At 38.4% G+C, this 22278-nt stretch overlaps 3 protein-coding genes across 9 annotated transcripts; 2 read left to right on the top strand and 1 right to left on the bottom strand.

The window, feature by feature from the left end:
• Positions 1-1632: 1632 nt before the first annotated feature.
• On the top strand, positions 1633-3572 carry LOC111070793 (NADH-ubiquinone oxidoreductase 49 kDa subunit). Its single transcript, XM_022361708.2, has 6 exons — positions 1633-1822; positions 1897-2021; positions 2103-2212; positions 2294-2495; positions 2557-2744; positions 2803-3572. The coding sequence occupies exons 1-6, from the start codon at positions 1719-1721 to the stop codon at positions 3490-3492; spliced, it is 1419 nt and encodes a 472-aa protein (XP_022217400.2). The 5' UTR covers positions 1633-1718; the 3' UTR covers positions 3493-3572.
• A 75-nt stretch (positions 3573-3647) lies between these two features.
• On the bottom strand, positions 3648-8502 carry LOC111070794 (transcriptional activator protein Pur-beta). 5 transcript variants are annotated; one of them, XM_022361711.2, is made up of 9 exons: positions 8411-8502; positions 7659-7821; positions 7523-7585; positions 7338-7450; positions 6771-6873; positions 6044-6177; positions 5863-5984; positions 5505-5610; positions 3648-5445 (listed from the first exon to the last, which is right to left on the bottom strand). In XM_022361711.2, the coding sequence occupies exons 2-9, from the start codon at positions 7702-7704 to the stop codon at positions 5290-5292; spliced, it is 843 nt and encodes a 280-aa protein (XP_022217403.1). In that variant the 5' UTR covers positions 7705-7821; positions 8411-8502; the 3' UTR covers positions 3648-5289. The 5 variants fall into 5 exon arrangements, with proteins under 5 accessions (XP_022217403.1, XP_022217404.1, XP_022217405.1 ...); XM_022361712.2 differs by having other exon boundaries at positions 7659-7818; positions 8411-8494; XM_022361713.2 differs by having other exon boundaries at positions 7659-7713; positions 8411-8469.
• A 1283-nt stretch (positions 8503-9785) lies between these two features.
• Positions 9786-22278, top strand: LOC111070764. Of its 3 annotated transcripts, XM_022361617.2 has the most exons (7): positions 9799-9813; positions 12181-12332; positions 13437-15133; positions 15282-15965; positions 16076-16241; positions 16339-16701; positions 16841-22278. In XM_022361617.2, the coding sequence occupies exons 3-7, from the start codon at positions 13659-13661 to the stop codon at positions 19292-19294; spliced, it is 5142 nt and encodes a 1713-aa protein (XP_022217309.2). In that variant the 5' UTR covers positions 9799-9813; positions 12181-12332; positions 13437-13658; the 3' UTR covers positions 19295-22278. The 3 variants fall into 3 exon arrangements, with proteins under 3 accessions (XP_022217307.2, XP_022217309.2, XP_022217308.2); XM_022361615.2 differs by lacking the exon at positions 12181-12332 and having other exon boundaries at positions 9786-10191; XM_022361616.2 differs by lacking the exon at positions 9799-9813 and having other exon boundaries at positions 10474-12332.

Here is a 22278-nt window from a genome sequence, read left to right as displayed (position 1 = left end):
TTTCTTTTACTATTATCTCCTAGGAAGAAGATGATTCTTGATAAAAGTTTCTCTTTAAAGTCTTTCTAATATATTAAACTACCCAAAATAATTATCAGAGTGTTTGTCCAACCTCGGCTAACAATATATTTTTAGGCTTTTATAATCGCGGAATTTGGTAACGTCACGCCAGTAACGTTCGCCAGATGCCTCCGCGGATTTTTAACAAAAAAGAGGAAAAGTTTTTACATTTAATAAATTTGAAAATTAGCTCTCAATACTTCATTTATTAGCACAAAAAATGTTATACAGATAGCCCTATCCAATTCGCAGAGTTTTGCCATTTTGTACGCCAACCTCGAAAACCACTTCTGTTTTTTGTAACGCACTTTTAGGTCATACTTTGGCTTATATCTTCAAAACCGTACGTTCGATTATTGCCATTTTTCGGGTGAATATAGGTCTAACCAAATTATATTCAACGAGGATAATCTTTTTTCCAAATTTCAGTTTTTTGACTATCTTTTTCAACATTTTGTCGTACGAATGTAACGTAACGCCAGATTTGTCGAGTGTGACTGGAACCTCAGAAACCTCAGAAGCCGAGAAAACAAAATAGCTTAACCCCGCTCTATTTAATCAGGTTAGTAGCCAGTAAATATCAACAAAAAAATAATTAATAACACTACTAGACACGATTTTTCCTCAAGGAACAGAGCCAACTTTTTCTTAAAGATTTGGGGCTTAGAAATGGTTTGATGATATTTTTTTTTTCTCTGGCAAAACCTTTTTTTTTAAGAATTTTTGGCTGTTGGGCCCGCAACCTTTCAAAAGGTATTTTTTTTTAAATTTTTTCATTTTTTAGGTTTGGTTAACGAATGGTTTAGCTCCAAAGTCTCTCCATAGATTTTAATGAGCGATACCTTAAACGACACCAAATAAATGCACCTATACACAAAAAATTAGAGAACACAGGATTTTTTCGACTTTTCCTGAGTTTTTAAAGTCAAAATTTCGTAAAAAATACCGCACAAAAATCATCATTTTTTGCATTTCAATGCTTTATATTTCCCAGACGGTAAGCTGAAATCACAAAGTGTTTGGGCTTAACTTCTAGCTGTTTTAATTATCTTTTCAAATAGCAAAGTTCTTTACAACCAGACGTAAGATACTAGAATTACGTGAGAAAATCTAAAAATAGCAAAAAAAAAAATACCAAAATTCTTCAAAAAAAAGTTCTGCCATAGAAAAAAACCATATTTCTTTAAAAAAATTTAAAGCCCCATATCTATCAGAAAAAGTCAGTTTGGATCCCTGAGGAAAAAAAAAGTTCGATTTCGTCGAGTAGTGTAATTAACAATTATTTGAGCCCGATACTACCACGATAGTATCGATTGTTTTTTTCAAAACATTCAAAACTATCGATGGCTATCAATCGTTTGACAGCTCTACCACAGCCGAATGGTCAGAAAACTCAGCTGCGACACGTTCGGTGTATAAACTGGCACATCTATATACTATATGGTTAGTGCTTCGGCTTTTCGCTCGGTTTTTAAATCCCGAATTTCGGTATTTTTTTTCGCTAAACTCACAAAACTATATAGCCGATAGTTCGATATCGATATATACACAGGAAAAGCATAGGAGTAAGTGCTGTTAACGCGTGGCTAGGGACTGTTAATCAACATAATCAAAATATCCAAGAAATTTATTCATTCAGCTGCATTTTCTTGTGAGAAATGGCGTTTTCCAACATTTTGAAACGCTCCCTGCGCTCCGGGTTGCAGTTGCAAGGTTTTGGATTACAGCCACCGCAGTCCTCTGTAATTGGATGCTTACTAAGGTATAGCATCTCACCGCTTACATAATTGTAGAAAATTGCATAGAATTACTTTTGTTTTTTTTGCCTCTTCTCAGTTCGCATCAGCACCGCCGTGGAGCTGCGAAATGGTACCCAGATCCGGAATTCATGAAACAATTCAGTGGCCCTGTGATGTATCCCGACGAAGTAACTTCGCTCTGGAAAGTGCCCCCATGGAACAGTATGTACATTGTTGCGGCACATATTCCGTTGACAATATTTAGCCCTTCCATTTCCACCTTCCCACTCTAATCCTGAATAGGTAAAGTCACGCCCGTCGAGAAGTCGGTGCGAAATTTGACACTTAACTTCGGGCCGCAACATCCTGCTGCCCACGGAGTACTCCGGCTGGTGCTTGAACTGGACGGCGAGGTTAGTGGGCTAAGTGTTCTGAGCTTGTAGTTTGAGAGGGGAATGAGAACGATTAAAAGTACTGGTATCTTCTTTTTTCAGACTGTTATGCGTGCGGATCCACATATCGGATTGCTGCACCGTGGCACGGAGAAGCTGATTGAGTACAAGACGTATACACAGGCGTTACCGTATTTTGATCGCCTGGACTATGTTTCAATGATGTGCAACGAACAGTGTTATTCGCTTGCAGTGGAAAAGCTGCTTAATATTGATGTGCCTATCCGGGCTAAGTACATACGCAGTGAGTATATTCAGATCATATCACTACTATAAAATACATTTTTTTTCTATATTCGCTCCAGCTCTGTTTGCTGAAATTACACGCATTCTAAACCATATAATGGCTGTGGGGACACATGCCCTAGACGTTGGCGCACTCACTCCGTTCTTTTGGCTTTTTGAGGAGCGCGAGAAAATGATGGAGTTTTACGAGCGTGTTTCTGGAGCCCGTATGCATGCTGCGTATATTCGACCAGGTGGTGTGTCGTTGGTAATGTACATGTCAGAGGTTGTCAGAATTTATGAAGACCTAATCTCTGAGCTTTCAGGATATACCGCTTGGTTTAATGGACGATATCTATGAGTTTGCCTCAAAATTCGCCGAGCGCCTAGACGAAGTGGAGGATGTGCTTAGCACAAACCGCATCTGGGTGCAACGTACCGAGGACATCGGCATTGTAACTGCTGAGGAGGCTCTTAACTATGGCTTCAGTGGCGTCATGCTCCGTGGTTCAGGCATTAAATGGGACTTGCGCAAGCAGCAGCCATACGACGCCTACCATCTCGTAGACTTTGACGTGCCGATTGGCACAAAAGGTGACTGCTATGATCGCTATCTCTGCCGCATCGAGGAAATGCGTCAGTCCCTCCGCATAATCGACCAGTGCCTGAACCAAATGCCTGCAGGAGAAATCAAGACGGACGATGCTAAAGTGACGCCTCCGTCGCGTTCCGAAATGAAAACGTCTATGGAGGCACTCATTCATCATTTTAAGCTTTTTACTCAAGGCTTCCAAGTGCCACCTGGTGCCACATATACAGCCATAGAAGCACCCAAAGGCGAGTTCGGTGTTTATTTAGTGTCGGATGGCTCCAGCCGTCCATATCGCTGTAAGATCAAAGCTCCCGGATTTGCGCACTTGGCGGCGCTGGAGAAGATTGGCAAGCAGCACATGTTGGCCGATGTCGTTGCCATTATTGGAACATTGGACGTAGTGTTTGGCGAGATAGATCGGTAGACCGAAGATTATTTAATCAATATTACGCTTTCATGAACTTGTGTATATGAAAAATTGTTATTAAAATCCGAGCTATGATCGTAACAAATTTTGTTTATTCTCTTTGTATTCAGAACGCACACCACATCATGGATTTATTAAACCCATTTTTGAGTTAGAGTGGGAAATAGGCGATTTATTTTTGCAATCCAAAACCAAGAAAAAAAAATCCATTCCATTACAATTGTTGAATTTTCTATATCCTTTACAAATATGGACACACTTATCGTTCCTATATTATTGAGTTTCAACTTTATTTCCATAGTACTTTCACATAACTCTTAAAATATACAATATGTATTCTTGCCAAACAACATTGAAGATAAACTTTCTGGGTTTTAAATATATAGTTTTATATCTTTGTCATATCTATGTTAGCTTATATTTACCAGGTAAATATAAGAGTATGGAGAGTTTATGGCTCCGACTCCGATTTTTAGCTTCGCCTTCATCTCCGGCTCTATATCGCATGCGCGTAGGTTTATTCCAATGTTCGTTTTAATGTAACAATTTAACACACATTATGCATGTACAATTTTTTTTTGTTCTTTTATGTAATGAAGTAGCGCCCGTTTTCATAATCTTACGATAATAATTCAATGGCAATTCTCATTTAACTTAAAAGCTGAAAAGTCATACATAATACATTAAAGACTAAATAATTAATTTATACACTGCATCCAAATATAGATACATTAATATACTCGTATGCAGATACCAGATCCAAACATACACATTGATGTCAATAGATAAACTCCAGCAAATAGATAATTTGTCGCGTAGCTATTTATGGACTCGTTTTTTGCTTTCAAATAAAATCCACCTGCGAACAACGACTGGGATGTGGATGTGTCTGTGTTGCACTATCAAGTTATGTTATTATAATTTAGTTTGCTATGCATTTTTATCGTATCTAAGAATTTTTATTCTACGTGATCACATTGAAACTTTTGTTTTAAAAACGCTTTTAGGAGTTATTTTAAGATACATATTTTGTAATATATAACATATTATTTCTAGAAGCTTTAACAATTTGCAACGTACATATGTATTTACTATGAAAGTTTCCAAGTGGCATTAACCTGATTAAGATTGAGACATAATCTATCAATTAGCTACATATGTACATACATCTCCCATGAGATTTCGCAAGAAATATATCCCATGGCTTGTTTCTAGTATCGGCCAAAGCAACGGTAAGACGTATGTACATCAATTTAGGCAGATAAATCAATCAGATCATCAATCAATCAAGCATAGTCAAAAATAACTAATTCATTTTTTTACATTTTCCAGACGCTTTTAAGCAGCGTCATTCATTTATGTTAATCAATAACAATTGTAGCCATTGTAAGAGACGTTTAGAGTGGCTTGGCTGAGGTATGTATGTAATTCTGACTGAGTACGCTTACATACAAGTTAATTCATTCGATTGTGTTTGAGTTGGTTGGTTAGGTTCAAATTGTCTCTACTTCAACGCTAGTTGATTTAGTTAAACTATATTATAATACATAAACTAAAAAATACTAATACGTCATTCGCTAAATGCTACTGTGTGTGGGTGTTTATGTATATTATGTTTTTGTTTTTTTTCTTTTCAAGCTGAAACATTCACATATTTTAAGGTTTAGTTCTTTCGAACATTGCAAGCTTTTTAATTTTTTCCGTCACTTTTGATAAGCTCTTGCGTTGGTTAGGAGCCAAGAATGATGCACTCATCGCTTAAAATTTCTTAAATCGGCTTCTCTCCAATACCCTTTATTTAAGACTATTTGCAGATGTCGGTAGATTAATGTCGGCAGTGATTGGGTCGGACGTTTTCTTCATTTTGTCGCAGTAATCATTAAAAATATCACGAAAGCGTATCCAGCACTTTTCTGGGATAGTAATTGAGGTTCGAAAATTATTTTTCACCTATAACAAATAAATCAGATTTTTTAATGTATTATTGTATAATCAGTGCTAATACATACTTCACTTATCCGCATATAGACTCCACGATTATTTTGTCCAATATCAAAATAAAAGTTTTTATTATCGACTTTCATATGACGCTCTTCGGGCAAATCCCCTTTAAACCTAATGGAAAAATAAATATCATTGAAATATATTTATATTTTCTATTATCCATATTATATAATATCCAGATGTGGGTCCGGAAACGCTATTTTTTACGCTATTACTTTACATTGAGTAGAACAATGTTAGAAAAAAAGCCAAAGCAGGAGGTCAAACAAATGAAGTTTAAAAATAAATCATGTATACAATATACATATGTACATACATACATATGTACCTATAAATAAAATAGAATATATATTTTTACTTTACCCTCCATCATTAGCCCCAAACTCTTCCAGCAAGTCTGTAAGCGCATCTCGAAACTCGATCATTCCTTGAGCTGGTAATGCGATTTGCGATCGAGGTCCACCCCTTGTTATGGTTTGTGATACCTTCAAATTGGTATTGTTAGCCTATATTAGCCAATATTTGTCAACATAATACATATTACCCGAAGAAAACGACCGCGGGCATTCTCCTTCAGATCCAAATAATATCTTCTATAATCTTTGATCATCATTTCGGACTTCAATTTACCATCCTCCGGCAAATTGTCTGTGTTCGGAGGGCCTGTGTTTTGACCAGCTTATTATTAATAATTATTTTATTAATTCCAAAATAATCTAACTAAAACAAAAGAAAAACGTAGATTCGGCTGGCCGATGTTGAAATACCCTTGCAGAATCCAAAAACTTATCAATTAAGAATTAACAATTGCAACTACAATATTATTTTTTGCTTAGAACGTTTGCTTTCATATCTCATTTTCTTATAACACAACTTTCAAAAAAGTTTTTTTATACTCCACATACATATAGATGTGTATACATATAGATATAAGTGTGTGAAGCAATGCTTTGCGGCAGTACCGCGCAGCCTTGCCCTATTAGTCCCCAAAACACTGTATGAGACCCTAAAATCTTTAATTTAATTTAAGTGTAGCATTAATAAAGAACTGAATACAAAAAAAAACATAGATATAGATATAAATTTCTCCAATAACCACAGTGGACTATAAAAGGGACAAACGGACGGCCAAATCGATATAATCTTTAAATTTCTCAATAGAAAAATAATGCGACTAGTTTCGACACATTTTTATTTTGACTACCGCAAGATTATTTTTATAAATTGTAAGTTCTTGTTCACTCTGCAAGGGTACATCAATAATTTTGTACCTAGTGATGCATAGTAATCACTAAAGGATGATAAGTGGTCGCGAAATTCGGCTGCAGTTGAAAGGGCCAAATATATTTGACTTCGTCTGCCATCAGCACCAATCTGAAATTAATAAATATTCCTTAAGTACAAGTATAACCAATTTGCATTCTAGTGTCCAGACTGTACGAGAATACGACACTAGTCTGGCCTTTGCTATGTCAGATATAAAAAAAGTATTCTGATATTTATCAAATTTGTGCCATTTTATACTGATACTTGTTGATTATGTTGAGAAGGAGATTGATTGACTCTGGCAGATTATTGAAATGTTAGCTTTTTTATCTTGTCGAGACAGAAATTATGTGCGTTTCATGTTTGTAGTTTACACACGATTTTTATCGTTGGGTAGTCCGAAGTGATCTTAATTTGTAAGATTATGTATGTGTATATAAAGGGACAAAATTAAAATAGCCTTTTTGTTGGTCTATCTTAGCGCAGGACCGCTGTCTTGTTTAGGTGTAGATTAATGTACATTTAAAGAAAGAAAGGAAAATTTGACTATGACTTTTCGTTTTTGATTTTACCTCGGCTACTTTAATAAAACGCCCGCGCCGATTTTGTTTTACATCTAGATAGAATCGCTTTGATTGTATTTGAAGCATCTTTGTAGCCAGTTCCTGTTCCACTGTTCCGCCACCTTTAAGGAAATAGGAGTCATTTAGAATATTTCGATGGTAAAAACGCAGTAATCGTTAGTCGACATATGTACCTTTGCCAGAGGAATCGAAATCGTTTCTGCTTGAGGAACCCTCCATATTAGCGACATTATATTCTAGAATAAACAGTAGGGGAATGTTGGTCAGTCCACAGGCGACTCACTCGCTTCCGCTTCCACTTCGACATACTTGATCCTCCTGAGATGCCTTCATCTCCACTTCCAAGATCAGACATTACGAAATACTGTCAATGAACAATTTTTAGCTTGGTAAGTTTTTGCGTCTATTTCGTTTATTGACACTTTCGCTCTTTGATTCAACTTCAACCCGTCACTGCTCAATCCGTAGCCTACTATGAAAAAGTATATACATGCGTGGTTGATATTCATATGCAAGTATGTAATGCACGGACACAATTGAAACATAAGGGAATGGGAATGAGCGTAAATTTATTCTCTCTTGTACATATGTATGTATGAATCGACATCAGCTGTTAGCTTTTCCCTTACACAGGCAAAAACCTTGAACGTTTTCGCAATTGCATGTGTACGACCATCGTACATATACATATGTATGTATGAACATGTAAGAGTATGTGTGCATGTCATATCTGTATGTAAATGTACTTTTTCACTTGCATATGATTGTTAAGATTGATTAATTTAGTGCAGAAATAACCCAAACTTTATATAATTTAATCACAGCAAACGCCAGAACTGTGACCAACATTTAACTTGTAATGTTCCTACGTACACTACACCCACACATAGATACAATTTCGAAAAATTTATTTTTGCATGTGAGCTTAAGTATAGGTCTGGTTGATTATATTATAAGCATGTGTGTTTAATTCTGTGGACTTTGGTCTTGAAATGAAACATGAAATGCAACACTTTCATTTGAATTATTTTTTCAATTCAAATAAAATCACAAATACGTACACACAAACACACACACACACACGACTTTTTCACGACCGACAGAAATGTAAAAACCTCTCGTGCGGTGCGTTAGTCAACACTAAGACGATACTAATCGGCCGTGAATTGTTCGCTAGTCAGCACTGTGAATACCCATATTAATCGGCAGGTCCATTGACTACATGGGAGTAGAAGAATGTATGAAAACTAGGTACGTATGTACGTACAAATTTCAAAAGAAATGCGTTAAATTCTTTGTCAAAACGACTTCTTTTTACGGGTGCATCAAACGGGTAGTCCAAGCCCTCAAAGGGGCCCTACGCAACCATCCATTTGGTGAACCTCCTTTTTTTCACGCCCTTACTTTTTCCATTTGATATACAAACTTATAACTTTTTCTTGGTTGGATTATTATTATTTTTGTTGTTGTTAATTTTCAGTGGCTATTATTTTTGTATTTGATTATTTGAAATTTTTTGTCTTTAGCCTAGTACTCAGATCGAAAAAAACACCTCGCGAAAAGAATCAGGGTTGATATTCGTATGAAACCGATAAGAAAATTTTTACGGAAGGCAGTACTCAGATCAACAAAAAAAAAAGGTCGGTATATACTGGAAAAGTATCCGAAGTATTTGCTGGTTTTTTTTGGTATGTTTAGACCCACCTCGAAAGTTATATCAAGTTGATATATTTTGCCAGCAAACACAAAGCAAACATTGGAATATGAGAAACAAAAAACAAAACGAAATATTTAAATAATGAAGACAAACAGAATCTAATTAATGCAGTATTATATGAATGACAATTATATGTATATTATAATATATTATTTTTATTCATTTTCATGAATAAAAAACATATATTGCTTTCAAAACATTCTTCACGGTGTCCGGCCCGGGCGGCGTCGCCGCTGATAGTGAGACACATTACCTTGCCAATAAAATATTGGGGAGCCCAGGATATGCCTGGGGAAGAGCGGCACCAGCCGAAAAAAATGCATTTTATGAACTTTAAACAAAACCAAGCAGCTGTCTGAACAGTTTAACCGTTCGGAATGCAGTGCACACCTCTGGTCACACCACTGGCCGCTCGAAGAATATAGGAAATTTGTTGCTAGCAAACAGTTTTTGGATCTGAGTAATAGGCTTTACCAAAAGTTTCGGTAGGTACTATTGTAGAATAGAGTTGAATAGTAAAATATACCGAAATAATATACCCAGGAATATACCGAGTGCCCTAGTATTATACATATATACGTGAATATAGTTATCGATACTTTTTAAAGATATTTTTAATAAAATCCCTAAAAAATCTTTAAATATGAGAAAACGCGTTAGGTACAACTCAAAAATTCGTGTTTAAACTTAAATCACAATCAAAAGCTTTTTCGTCTTTCAATTTGCGGCATTTAGTGGGTGGTGACGGTTCGTGACGGTTCGGGTTTTATTGCATGAATAGCAGCTAAAAAATATACATACATCATATTCATAGTTTTGTTTTGATTCGCGTGATTGTGATTCCCAGCAATCTACAGTTTTGTGTATAACAATTGTGTGTGTGTTTCTGTTGTATAACAATTATCAAAATTTCACCACATTTATACTACTCTGAGTTGTATGGGATTTAATGTATGTACAAACATATATACATACATACATATCTATATGTATACATACATATGCATACATGAAAAACGAAACTGAAATTATGCACTGGAATTATACAAAACAACGCAGCACAATAACAGTAACAGTGTAACAATAGCAGGCTCTATACTAAACTTACCCAAATACAAGTGAAACGTGAGTACATAACTATGTACTACTCGCATGCATATTATGTAAATATATATCTACACAAATACTTATTTCTGCTGCTCCTGCTCTTGCTCTCCGTTTTGCATCCAAAAGCGAAAAGCACCGTGAAAAGCGAAAACAGAAACATCGCTAGCGAAAACCAAAAGACAGAAATACATGCATGTGTACATAATATAATAAAATACGAGTACCGTACCGACTCGCTGCTAGTATCTTTATCTTTTATTTTTGTATATTTTCTGTGTGTTTGTATCCAATCCGCGGTACATATACATAGGTACATACATATGTAGGTAGGCACAGTACATAAATATGAATGTACCGAAAAAGAATATGTACGTATGTGACTGCGTGTGCACATACATACATACATATGTATAGCATGCGAATAACGCGAAAATTTCACAATCGATGAATTGGATTGGCTTTAGTGCTGTTATGCTGTTATGTTAACCTTATCTAATTTATTAGTTCGATCTAATAGTGTGTAGGTTAAACTTTGGATCATTTCTCATTTCTTGAACATTTTTTGACTAATGACGACAATCGTAAGTAACACTGTCCGGGGATGTATATCCATACATATGTATGCATATACTTACGTACATTTAGGCGCATGAACCGGTTGAAACATTCATGTACATATGTATGTGTACGTACTGCTGGCCGAAACTGTTTTACTAAACCGTTTTAAGTATGGCAATTGGGAATTTACATCTGCACACATGTGTGTGTATTTACATATGTATCGATCAATTGATATCTCTGTCTACAGATCCAGCACAAATGGCGCGAATTTGAATGATGTGTGTTAGTGTACGCTACTGCCACTATTCCAGTATCCAGTCGCTATCAATTTTCCATGATGTTTTCTGGAAATACTGGCCTGCACGGGCCTGCTGGACCTGGCCAGCTCCAGCTCCCCATATTATCCCAGCCAAAATCACCCGCCCCACCCCATTCCAGCCCCCGCATTGGATGCAACTGTTTTGTTCTTGGTTCGATCTGTGTTAGCTTTGCTGCTGCTGACTCTCTCGGACTGGGTCTGACTCAGTTCTACTCGTTGCTTTCGGGGCTCTTTCGTGACAGGGATACGTTGTACATGTGCACGAATACGTATGCGATACACCTACATGCATATACATATGTACTTTGGATAGACAGGGTGCCCTACGTTATTGGTCCCACGCTGTTGGACAAACACACAAGCAAGAGTGCAACTGTGATTAGCTATAGTTGTAATTTTTACTGCTTGTTACAACTTGATTTTTGGTCTATTGCACCAATACCATCGTATTAGAACCATACCATCTAGGCAATGTGTCAATACTAAGAAAAATGGTAACTTTAGTAAATGCTAAATATTGTATGCGCACATATCATATGTACATATATTGTTTAGTATGAGCTTGTTTTTGGTGTCGAACCCTGTAATTCTGAATAACTGTACACACAGCCCCACACATGCACACAGCCACACAATATATGAGCTTTTTCGTCAGTGCGTACTGGTTTGGATGTTGCTGTTTCTGCTGCTGCTGCTGCTACTGCTGTTGTTTCTGTTGTTGTTGCTGACTTTGCTAAACTTTCTGGTACAGTAGTTTGGACACACATGTACAAATGTAGGTACATACAGTCGTACATAGCTACATAAGTGCACATATAGATATGTACATATGTGCAAAAGTATATGCATAACTTGCCATTGCCATTTTTCGCTTCGTTGCATTTTGGGGGATTTGCTTAAATATTATGTGTATGCATATTTCAATCTTTATACGTTTGTACGTAGTCCTAGGTACATACATATTTGTAAATAACTTGTAAGTTATTGCTAAACAACCGTAATGATTGTAGATTAACTCTATGGATGGATGCAACTATGGATACTTTCTGTAGATGTAAATACATCTTGTGTACATATAAATACTCTATTTATGTACATATGTATGTATGTATGTCATATTATTATAGCCTCAATAGCATAGGAACGAGGAATGAGCTCTTTGAATATCCCCAAATCCAGCCTTACTTTAGTATAGCCCTCTCGCGAAGGACATCGATCTCACTTTCCATATGAGCGATCAGTTTTTCAAGTCGACCTTTCTGTGACCAACGCATTACATGTAAGTTGTAGGTGTTCATTGTATGTACATAGGTATATGTATAGTCTTCGCTTTTATAAGCAGCCTTTTTAAATTTAGGTACTCTCCGGGTTACGGTATGTCAGTCTGTCCGTCCGTCCGTCCATCTTGATGAGCGCCTAGATCTCAGTGACTATAAGAGCTAGAGCAACCAAATTCTGTTTCTAGACTCATGTGATATCACACTTTTACAAGTGTATTTCGAAATTTCACCCCGCCTCCCGATTCACACGTTTCTTCTCGTTCTTGCTGAAATTAATCCGATTTTTACAACTATGATATGGTAGATACAACTGGTTTTCGGAGATTGGTCTAACGATTAAGCTAATGATGCTAATAAAGAATCCATGTACTATGTTTGTACATATGTATGTATCTATGTATAACATCAATTTTTATTGGGTGGAGAGTAAACGAGAAGGAACGTGCGAGTACTTGCGAGTACTTATACCCGTACTCAGTCGGCATATACATTTTTGAGCATATAACTTTTTAGAATTTTAGAATTAAAAAAACATTTTAACATTCTAAAATGTATATTTTACATCTAACATGTAGATTATAGATGTACCATTTATATTCTACATCTCCGCTGCGGGTTGCTCGCTCACTGAACAAGGCAGAGTGTGCGAGCGAGAAAGAGAATGAATAGCGGATCTCTGGCTGAAGTACGTGGGGGAAGCAACTGAAAATTAATTTCTTCATTATGGCTAAATTTATGATCCGATCTGATTCAGATTCGGCAGTCTGGTAGATATGGTCATTCTCTACGATACTGCGTTTTCAGGGTTTGTAGGGGCGGAAGGGGGCGGGGCGAAATTTTGAAATACACTTGTAGCAGTGGGATATCACATGAGTCTGGAAACCAAATTGGGTTGCCCTAGCTCTTATAGTCTCTGAGATCTAGGCGCTCATCGAGACAGACATCGACCCATTCACTTTTTTTGATTACGGATATAAAAAGAAAAAAAAAAAAAATAATGCTTATAATAATGATGAACCTGCTAATACTGTAACACTGTAGTACTGTATTTTGAGAAAAATAACACAAATATAATATGTTTGTTTGAAATCCAATCTTTTCAGTCGTAGATTTGACGTGTCTATACGTAATTCAACTTATTCGGCACGAATAACTACTATATAAAGCCATGAGAGGCGCACGGAAATTCATGTGATCCACTACGAAAAACATATACGAGTAGTATTAGAAGGCTTAAATAAATATCGACAGGTTCGTGATGGAACCGGGATAGAACGATTTAAAACCACAGTTTTATATATAAATGGACGTTTAATAACAAGGAGATGCAAGTGGAAAGTTTATTGCCAGAGAAGATCCCACTGATAAGTAGTTCCTTTACTCATTCGCCTAAAGTAGCTCCAATAGTCTTAAGAATATTGCCAAGGCAAGAAAATATTTCTTTCGCTGGTCAAGAAGATTTAATTAGAATCCTGCAAGCAGCTCTGAATATTGAAATGGCCTCAACTGAGGATGGCAAATTGGGTACGACAACAGACACAGTGATTGCGACAGCGGCAGCATCGAACCCATATCAAAGTAGTTCAACCAATGGCAACGCCAGCAAGGGTGCCGGTTCGAATAATTGCAAGCGCCAGAAGTTTTGCGGTCTGGCTGAAACCACTAACAGAAGCGGCGGTGATCTTAATGATCCCATCTCCATCCAAGCTCCTGGCGTGGAACCGGATAAGAGTGTAGGAGACAGCGAAGGATCCCAACATCAACATCAATCTGGCACCGTCGATAAAGCACAAGCACAAACACCGTCAGTTCCAGTTCTCGATAGCTCCAGTAACTGTGCGAGCAGTAAAAGTCCGCAAAAGATTGGCGGATATGAAAACGATCTCTATATTGCCCCGGAGCAGGCTCTGGTTACGAGCGTAGAGTTGGTAGTGCCAGCGCCACAGACAGCGGCTGTGCGGCACTCTGAGGAGCCGTGTTCAGTGTCAGTGGGAGACTCAACTCTGATCAACAGCAACAAACTGCAGTACAATTCGGGTGCTCTTTATAGCACGGGTTCCTCCAATACGACAAGAATTTTGGCAAATGATAAAATCGATGGTTGTGTAAATGACTCCTCCAATTTGAATGTAAGAATTCCTACTAATTTAGCATTAGCAGCAGCAACGGGTGATATTTTGCTGGCCGATCGAAGGGCATCGATATGGGCTCCACATGATGAAGAGCAGGAGCAAGCCACAACGCCAGAGACAACGGCACCAGGCGACACCAAGCAGGGATCTGTGAGTGTAGGCTCAGAGCTGCCTTATCGCACGGTACAGCAGCAACGTAACTCTGAACTGTTGCTTCAGATCGAGAAGGAAGGCTCTGGAGCAGTTGAAGTACTTCCATTAGCCCTGCAGCATCATCACGATAATTTGACACAGGTCCAATACGGCCAACAGCAAATTATTGATAGCCAGCTTCATAGCAATATGTACGCACAAATGATGCAGCAACAGCAACATCACCACCATCAACATCAACAGATCATTCATGACCAAAACTCCCGACATCAGCAACATGCAAGCTACTCCAGCTATAACCCACATTTTCAGCATTCTGAACTCTTTGGAGCACATCAAAGTTCTGATCATCATCATCAGCAACAGCAACAGCTCCCACATCACATGGAGTGTCATGGGCATCTGCATCAGCCGGCTCCTATTGCCCAACAACAGCAGCAACAGCAAATACACGAAGCTTATCACGATCTCATAATGGATGATTTTCACGAAGATCCCAGCTCCGCGTACAAATTGTAAGTAATAAAAAATATTCAGTATTAAAATCAGGTATAATAATACTCTGAAGTACTAAAGAATTTTTTATCGGCAACACATTATATTTTTGTGCCATTTGTGCATTATTCCATTCGGTTGATTCATTTTTGCATTCAACTTTTACAGAACGCTCTCTCCTGCTAATGCGAAGCCGGAAAATCAAGACGATGGCTACGAGACTAGTGCTGGCGATGTTCTGACTCCCAATTCCCACAGCTCGTCCACACACTCAGTCACACCACAGCATCAGATGCAACACCCCAACATTGGGCTAATGCAACAAAGTCAAAACAAAACGGAAGAGCTGGTGTCCTCCCAGAGTACAGTATCCGTTGCCGTTACCGCTGCCGGCCCCTCGGCTTCTAGCACCAATGGCAATCAGGCACAAGCTCCTCCGAACCTGCCACATCTTTCAATGGCTCATAGCCAGAGTGTTAGCTCCCGAGGTTCCAATGCTAATGCTGTTGGTGTCGATCCATATAGCTTCATGGGCGAGGAGATGCGCATGCTTTCCCCTGTTAGTCGCCATATAGAGGACGTCGCCTCAAATACGGGCAGCTATGCAGCCGTACCAGCGCCAATTTCAGTGCCAAGTGGAAACACAGAGTGTTCCAGAGGGGACATATATCAACATCCACAACAGCACCTGCACAACAGCGAGCCTTACAATGACACAGATAAAGTAGAGTCCAATGACAACTCTCTCTGCGGGCTGCCCTCTAAGCCAACTCCGAAGAAAAGAGGTCGAAAAAAGAAGCTTATAACTGAGGGGGACGCAATGCAAATGTCTGCATCCGTTTCTCAACAGGGGTAAGTACTGTCTGAAATGCACTTATACATTTGCCACAGGCGTAAGAAATCATGTCTGGCAACCGCGGGTATTACCCATGCATATTCTGATATCGACTTTTGCTCAACAGAAACTGTGCCACTAATTCTGGCTGTGATGATGCTACTGGCGATTCACTACTGGGAATGAAGCCCAAGGAGCGCAAGAAGCACGACAGATTCAATGGCATGTCCGAGGCAGAGGTCATTAAAAGGACTATCCCAGACCATCTATGTGATAACCTCGATATCGTTATAGTGAGTTGTAAATTTCGGATAAAATGCGATCACCCTATTTACCAAACCAGTCTATGATCGAGACCCATTTCTGAAACCTTCCACTAACATTTGGCAGGTCGGTATAAACCCTGGTCTCTTTGCGGCATACAAGGGACATCACTACGCTGGACCCGGAAATCATTTCTGGAAGTGCCTGTACTTGGCTGGACTCACGCAGGAGCAAATGAGCGCGGATGAGGATCACAAGCTGCTTAATCACGGCATTGGCTTTACAAATATGGTGGCGCGTGCCACAAAAGGCTCGGCTGACTTGACCAGAAAAGAAATCAAGGAGGGAAGCCGCATTTTGCTCGAAAAACTGCAAAGATTCCGCCCCAAAGTCGCCGTTTTCAATGGCAAACTAATATTCGAGGTCTTCTCGGGTAAAAAGGAATTTCACTTTGGTCGTCAACCTGATCGTGTCGATGGCACTGACACTGTGAGTTATTATCTACCTACTATAGAGTAACGACTGTACATTAGGATCTGATTTAAATGTGCATTCAATTTGTTTATTACTTTCCTATTGAATTTCCCGTACTCAAACACTTTTAATTATTCAATTCATTTTATTGCAGTACATTTGGGTGATGCCCTCATCATCAGCACGATGCGCTCAGCTGCCACGCGCCGCAGATAAAGTTCCCTTCTATGCGGCGCTAAAGAAGTTTCGTGACTTTCTGAATGGTCTTATACCCAACATTGATGAGTCGGAGTGCGTATTCACAGATCAGCGCATACGTCAATGCAGTGAGCAGCAGCAGCAACAGCAGCAGCAGCAGACAGAAGTCAGCAGTACAATACAGTCGCATGTCGATCAGCAAGCTGGCTTGATATTTGTCGATGGAGGTGGTGGTGGTTGTGCTAGCGAAGGCGGAAGCGTTGATGGTCCAAGCCAGATGTCTGAGAAACTATTGCCACATATGACACCTAATGTGCCATCCCCTAACAGTGTAAATGAACGTGGAACGTTTGCATATACTGGCGGTGATAATACTATAAGAAATCCCCCAAGCACCACTACCATTGGGGAAAACAGCTATTTGTTTGCACATCAGCAGGCGTTATCACAGCAGCCGCAAGAGAAAAAGAAACGCGGCAGACCCAAGAAGGTGAAGGGGCAAGAAATGACTGATCCTTCCACGGGAAGCAAAGTCACAATGAATAGTCAACAAATGGCACACCACGACTTTAATAATATTATGAATCTTTCCATGATTGCGGGTGGGGCCAATCCGGAAATGCCCAAGAAAAAGCGGGGCAGGCCAAAGAAGCTAAAGCCCACAATGGATAACATAATGCCAGCCAAACAGCAGCAGCACCAACATACCAACACAAATACCAACTCACAGACAGCCGGATTGTCTGCAATGCACCCGCTCTCGATGGAGCATATTGCATCATCGCCACAGAGCAACCATCAGATGCCGCCCAGTCTGTACAATACGCCGCCACCTTCGCATATATTGTATACAGCATCGGCGTCGCCAATGGCATCCCCAGCACTGAACTGCAACTACACTCAAGTACACGGACATGGAACTCCGCCAGTGGGCCAGTCGGCTTCTGCTGCTCATGGTACGCCACCTATTCTTGATCAGCAGAATGATCTCATGTTGTCCCAAAAACAGAGCCAGCCAATGGGAATGGGCATCGGCATAAGAGATCAACCGCACTTGGGCGAAACGCCGCCGCCTAATTCTCCGAATATGTGCACCGTGGTCGATTTCGATCAACCGGAAGATAACTCTAATGGCCAAGGGCGGGAGCAGAACCAAGGGCAGGCACAGGAGCAAGGACTCGGCATGGGGCAACAGCAAACGCAAGTCGTGGACAAGGCCCAATATGTTAGTCCAGGCCATGAAGCCGATGCGAACGCAGTACATTCTCAGGATCATTATCAGCAGTGGATTTCGCCACATACGCACCAAGGCCAGAAACCGATTCTCCAGCAGATGCATCAGCAGCCACAGCCATTGCAGTACCATCAGGAACCGTCGGAGCACTGGCAGCGCTATGAGGAGCAAAATCCCTATTTGCTAATTTCTCCCCACCATCAGCTGGAGCAGAGTCCCCAACTGGGAAACATGCAGAGTCAGAACCACAGTACATCTGTCCAAATCGGTTCAGACGTCGCACGTAAGAGCTTGTCAGGCTTAGAGTCGCTGGTTGATCAAATTCCCGCTATCAGAGAGCATGAGTCTAGCACCATACCACCAGCAACGGCCGCAGCTGCGGCTGCTGCTGTTGAAAGTCGATTATTGGGGCTACAACAACAGCAACAGCAGCAGAAACGTTGCCACCAGGACAACACAGTACAGGTGGAGTCCTGTAGATCTGCGAACGACGGCAGCAATGTACTGAATAATAATTTTTCTGTTAGCAATCTCGCTGCCTCTGCTGCGACAACGGACAACGTAACTGCATATAATAGCAGGGCAGACAACCGTGGCAGCAGCGAAAGTAGTAATAATAATCACAACAATTGCAGCACCAGCAATGAATATGCCATCCATAGCCCCACCGGTTATCCGCATCATGCCACACATTTGATCACAAGCGCGTTGGGAGCAACAATAAATAGTCCGGAACCGCATCCACATCCGCATCCACATCCACACCCACATCCACACCCACATACACATCCGCATCCACAAATGTATATGGATCATGCGCACATTAGCAGTCATATGGCTCATATGTCACCAGTCAATGTGAATTCAGTGTACGCGCCAACAGCATATGGATCACATCCCCAACATAGCACAGGTGTTCCAAGCGAATATGCTGCCACTCATGGCCACTACGGCCTGGGCAGTCCTGTGCAAGCTACAGGGCCAGGCAGCACAACCACATTGCATGTGCCAAGTCCAAATTATCCATATGCCCACCATCCTTATAGTCACACACCGCCACAGGCAAACTATCCAACTTATGGTCATCCTCATACTCACCATAGTCATCCAACGCATCATCTCAGCGTCTTTGATCGTCTCAAGCCGTCCGACATAAGCGGATACGGAGGTTTCTGATGGAAGCAAACAGAACCAGAACAACATCAGCAGAAATTGGCGTAACTAGAATCACAACGATACGAATAATGCGGCTCGATGCGAATGTGAATCGTAGGGTACAGCGACAGCTACAGCGCTTTTGCGTCCCGCCGCATCTCAGCAATATTTATCAATCTCCGGCCTTGCCGATTCTAGTTTAAGTAACCCTTAGATTTAATAAGTAAGATAACCAAAGACTTCGCCTAATAGATTTTTCTTTGATGTAGCGTTACATACTAAAATTGGAAAAAACAATAATAATTAAATATAATAATGATATAAATTATATTATATACGTAAACGAAAATTAAATTTGCATAGTAACAAAACATTTGTTACTCGAACTTTCAAACAGTTTGATAATATTCCTCTACTAGAGCCTTGCATGAACCGACACTAAAGGATACATTATAAGCAATGTGAAACTAACAACCATTCGCTGTCGCAGTATGATCCAATGATCCGAATCCCCTAAACGAAACTTTAAATGGCGTCTAGTTTCAGGGCAAAATTAAACTACCTTTACAAGTAATATAAAATGCCTTTGATTTATGTATTTTTTTCCAACATTAAAACCAACGAATTTAACTTTTTTATTAAAAAATGGGCCTGAAAATCTTTATTACAACCATAGCCCGCCATTTTTGTTATGTTTAGGTGATAAGTATCAAGACGGTCAAAACAGTGATAAAAGTGTAGCAACTGCCTTTAATATTGATATAATAAAAACTAACAGTAGATTTATGCATGGCTCTTATAAATACATACAAATACGTACAAATATGAAATGCGAATATAAAAAAAACGAATACTCATGGAAAATCGTGACCATTTTAACTTGTTTAATGAATAATTTCTCAGTGCTGATGTTTTTAAAATACCATCTTGTAATTTCTGTATAACAACTGTTGCTGTCAATAGTATACCGTCACGAATTTTTAACGGAAATTGTCACAAAGCAAGACACATGTTTATGTTTTCATATACATAAACTAGGATAAATAGTGGTAATATCCAGTACTAACATGTACATTACAGCATTCAATTATCTATTGGGTAACCAAGCAACGAGATCGAAAATAGGAGTAGCAGCTACTACCAATGTCAATGTACATAAATACATACTACTACATACATATGGATGTATATTAAATGATTATTGATATACTCGTATAATGTATATGCATGTACCCTAAGTGTCAATGGGAAAAATGATCTACTAGGCATGTATGTATGTTTGTGCACTGTGTCCTACTAATAACTATTAAACTTAATGCATACATGTGTGCACACCGCGAATTTAAATTTAATTACACAATGTTAAAAGTTTATAAGCAAAGGATTTATGTACTTTACATAAATTTTTTTGTATTTTATGTATTTCTAATATTATTTAAATATGTATTAATGAATGTTAGCAACGCATTACTACAACAATAAAATCAGTTTTTAAAGGTGCAATCAATAAACAGTATACCTAGACTATTCAACGGAACACCAACGTAATATTTTGAGCATCTGATTTGCAACTTTAAAAATAAATCAACTATTACCACCATAACGCGTATATTTAAAGATAGACACAAATTTAAAAGCTTCCATACAAACTGCTTAAAATAATATATATTTTGTTTAACAATCAAAGTCCAAATTATATGAATAGTGAAAATTATATATTCTTCATTGTTTTCTATGATAAAAAATACACATGTCCGCGTATGTTCTTATTATAACTATTTTAATAGTTTATTTTAAACAATGAAAGAACTGTATTCTCATTGCAATACAATATCCAGATTCATGATAGTATCATGCTGTGATAGTTATTGTCGAAGACTATTGCATTACAACTTAACGATCACTGTTTAGGCTGAATAAATGTAACTCTGTGCTAAAAAAAAAGATGAGGCTAGAAGGCTAATAAATGAAGCCTATACAATAAGAATATTTGTGGGTCATTTTCCACTGAAATGCGAAGATTTCTTTTGGACAACTATCGTTTTAAACTGTCTTAATATAGTTTATTATACGAAAACCGCATTACTTGGTAGTTTGTTCGATTAGACATTTCGCTATGTACTGTCGTAACTGGAAAACAAATCAGTACATTTTAAATTGCAGAGCCATATTACAATATGGAAAACGGTTCGTCATTTGTTACTAGAAATGTCTTTTTATATATATATATATATATAGTATATACATACATATGTATACCAATATTAACATATATTCATAATATTTCTGACAATTTCTGGTGATATGTAGGTACATATCAAAGTGCGACTAGTACTCGCAAGCTCGAACGCTGACATATGTACATATGCATATATGTACATACAAAATTATTTTAGCATAGAAAATTTGTGCCAACACATCGATCGTATTTTCACTGTGCTGTTGCAGATTTTGTAATCTATGAAATATTGAATACTGAAGAACTAGTGAATTTCAAAATTTGCCTCTCATAAAATATTATTACAGTTTGTTACTGCAATTGTAATTTTCATTGTAATTTTTTTCATTTCTGGAGACTTTTCAAAGATCACTGTCTCCCATAAAAATAAGTACATTCGGTAAGCTAAGCTAAGCTTTTTCTATATGCCGAAATAGAGAAATTATTGATGGCATGTCGGGAAGTTTTAGGAGAAGGGTTTGAAGCATAAATAATTAAATAGGCATTCATACTTATGCTTACTTATATAATTGTGACATAAATACAGAAGTAATACGGAAGACTGTGACGAAATGTGTATATTGTGTGTAATAATTAATTACTATTTATATATATTATAAAGTAATACTAATGTACGTATGTATATTCTTATATATGTATATTCTAATATGTTTTACTAAGATAATATTTCACATCTACGTGTTTTTTTGTTTGCTCATTATAGACAATGCAAACACTTTCTAGGGCATAATAAAGCCTTAAATGGTTTATATTTTCCTTAAATGAA

Source organism: Drosophila obscura, unplaced genomic scaffold (assembly GCF_018151105.1).
Source record: "Drosophila obscura isolate BZ-5 IFL unplaced genomic scaffold, ASM1815110v1 contig_187, whole genome shotgun sequence".
NCBI lineage: Eukaryota > Metazoa > Arthropoda > Insecta > Diptera > Drosophilidae > Drosophila > Drosophila obscura.
This window is presented reverse-complemented; position numbering and strand designations above follow the sequence as displayed.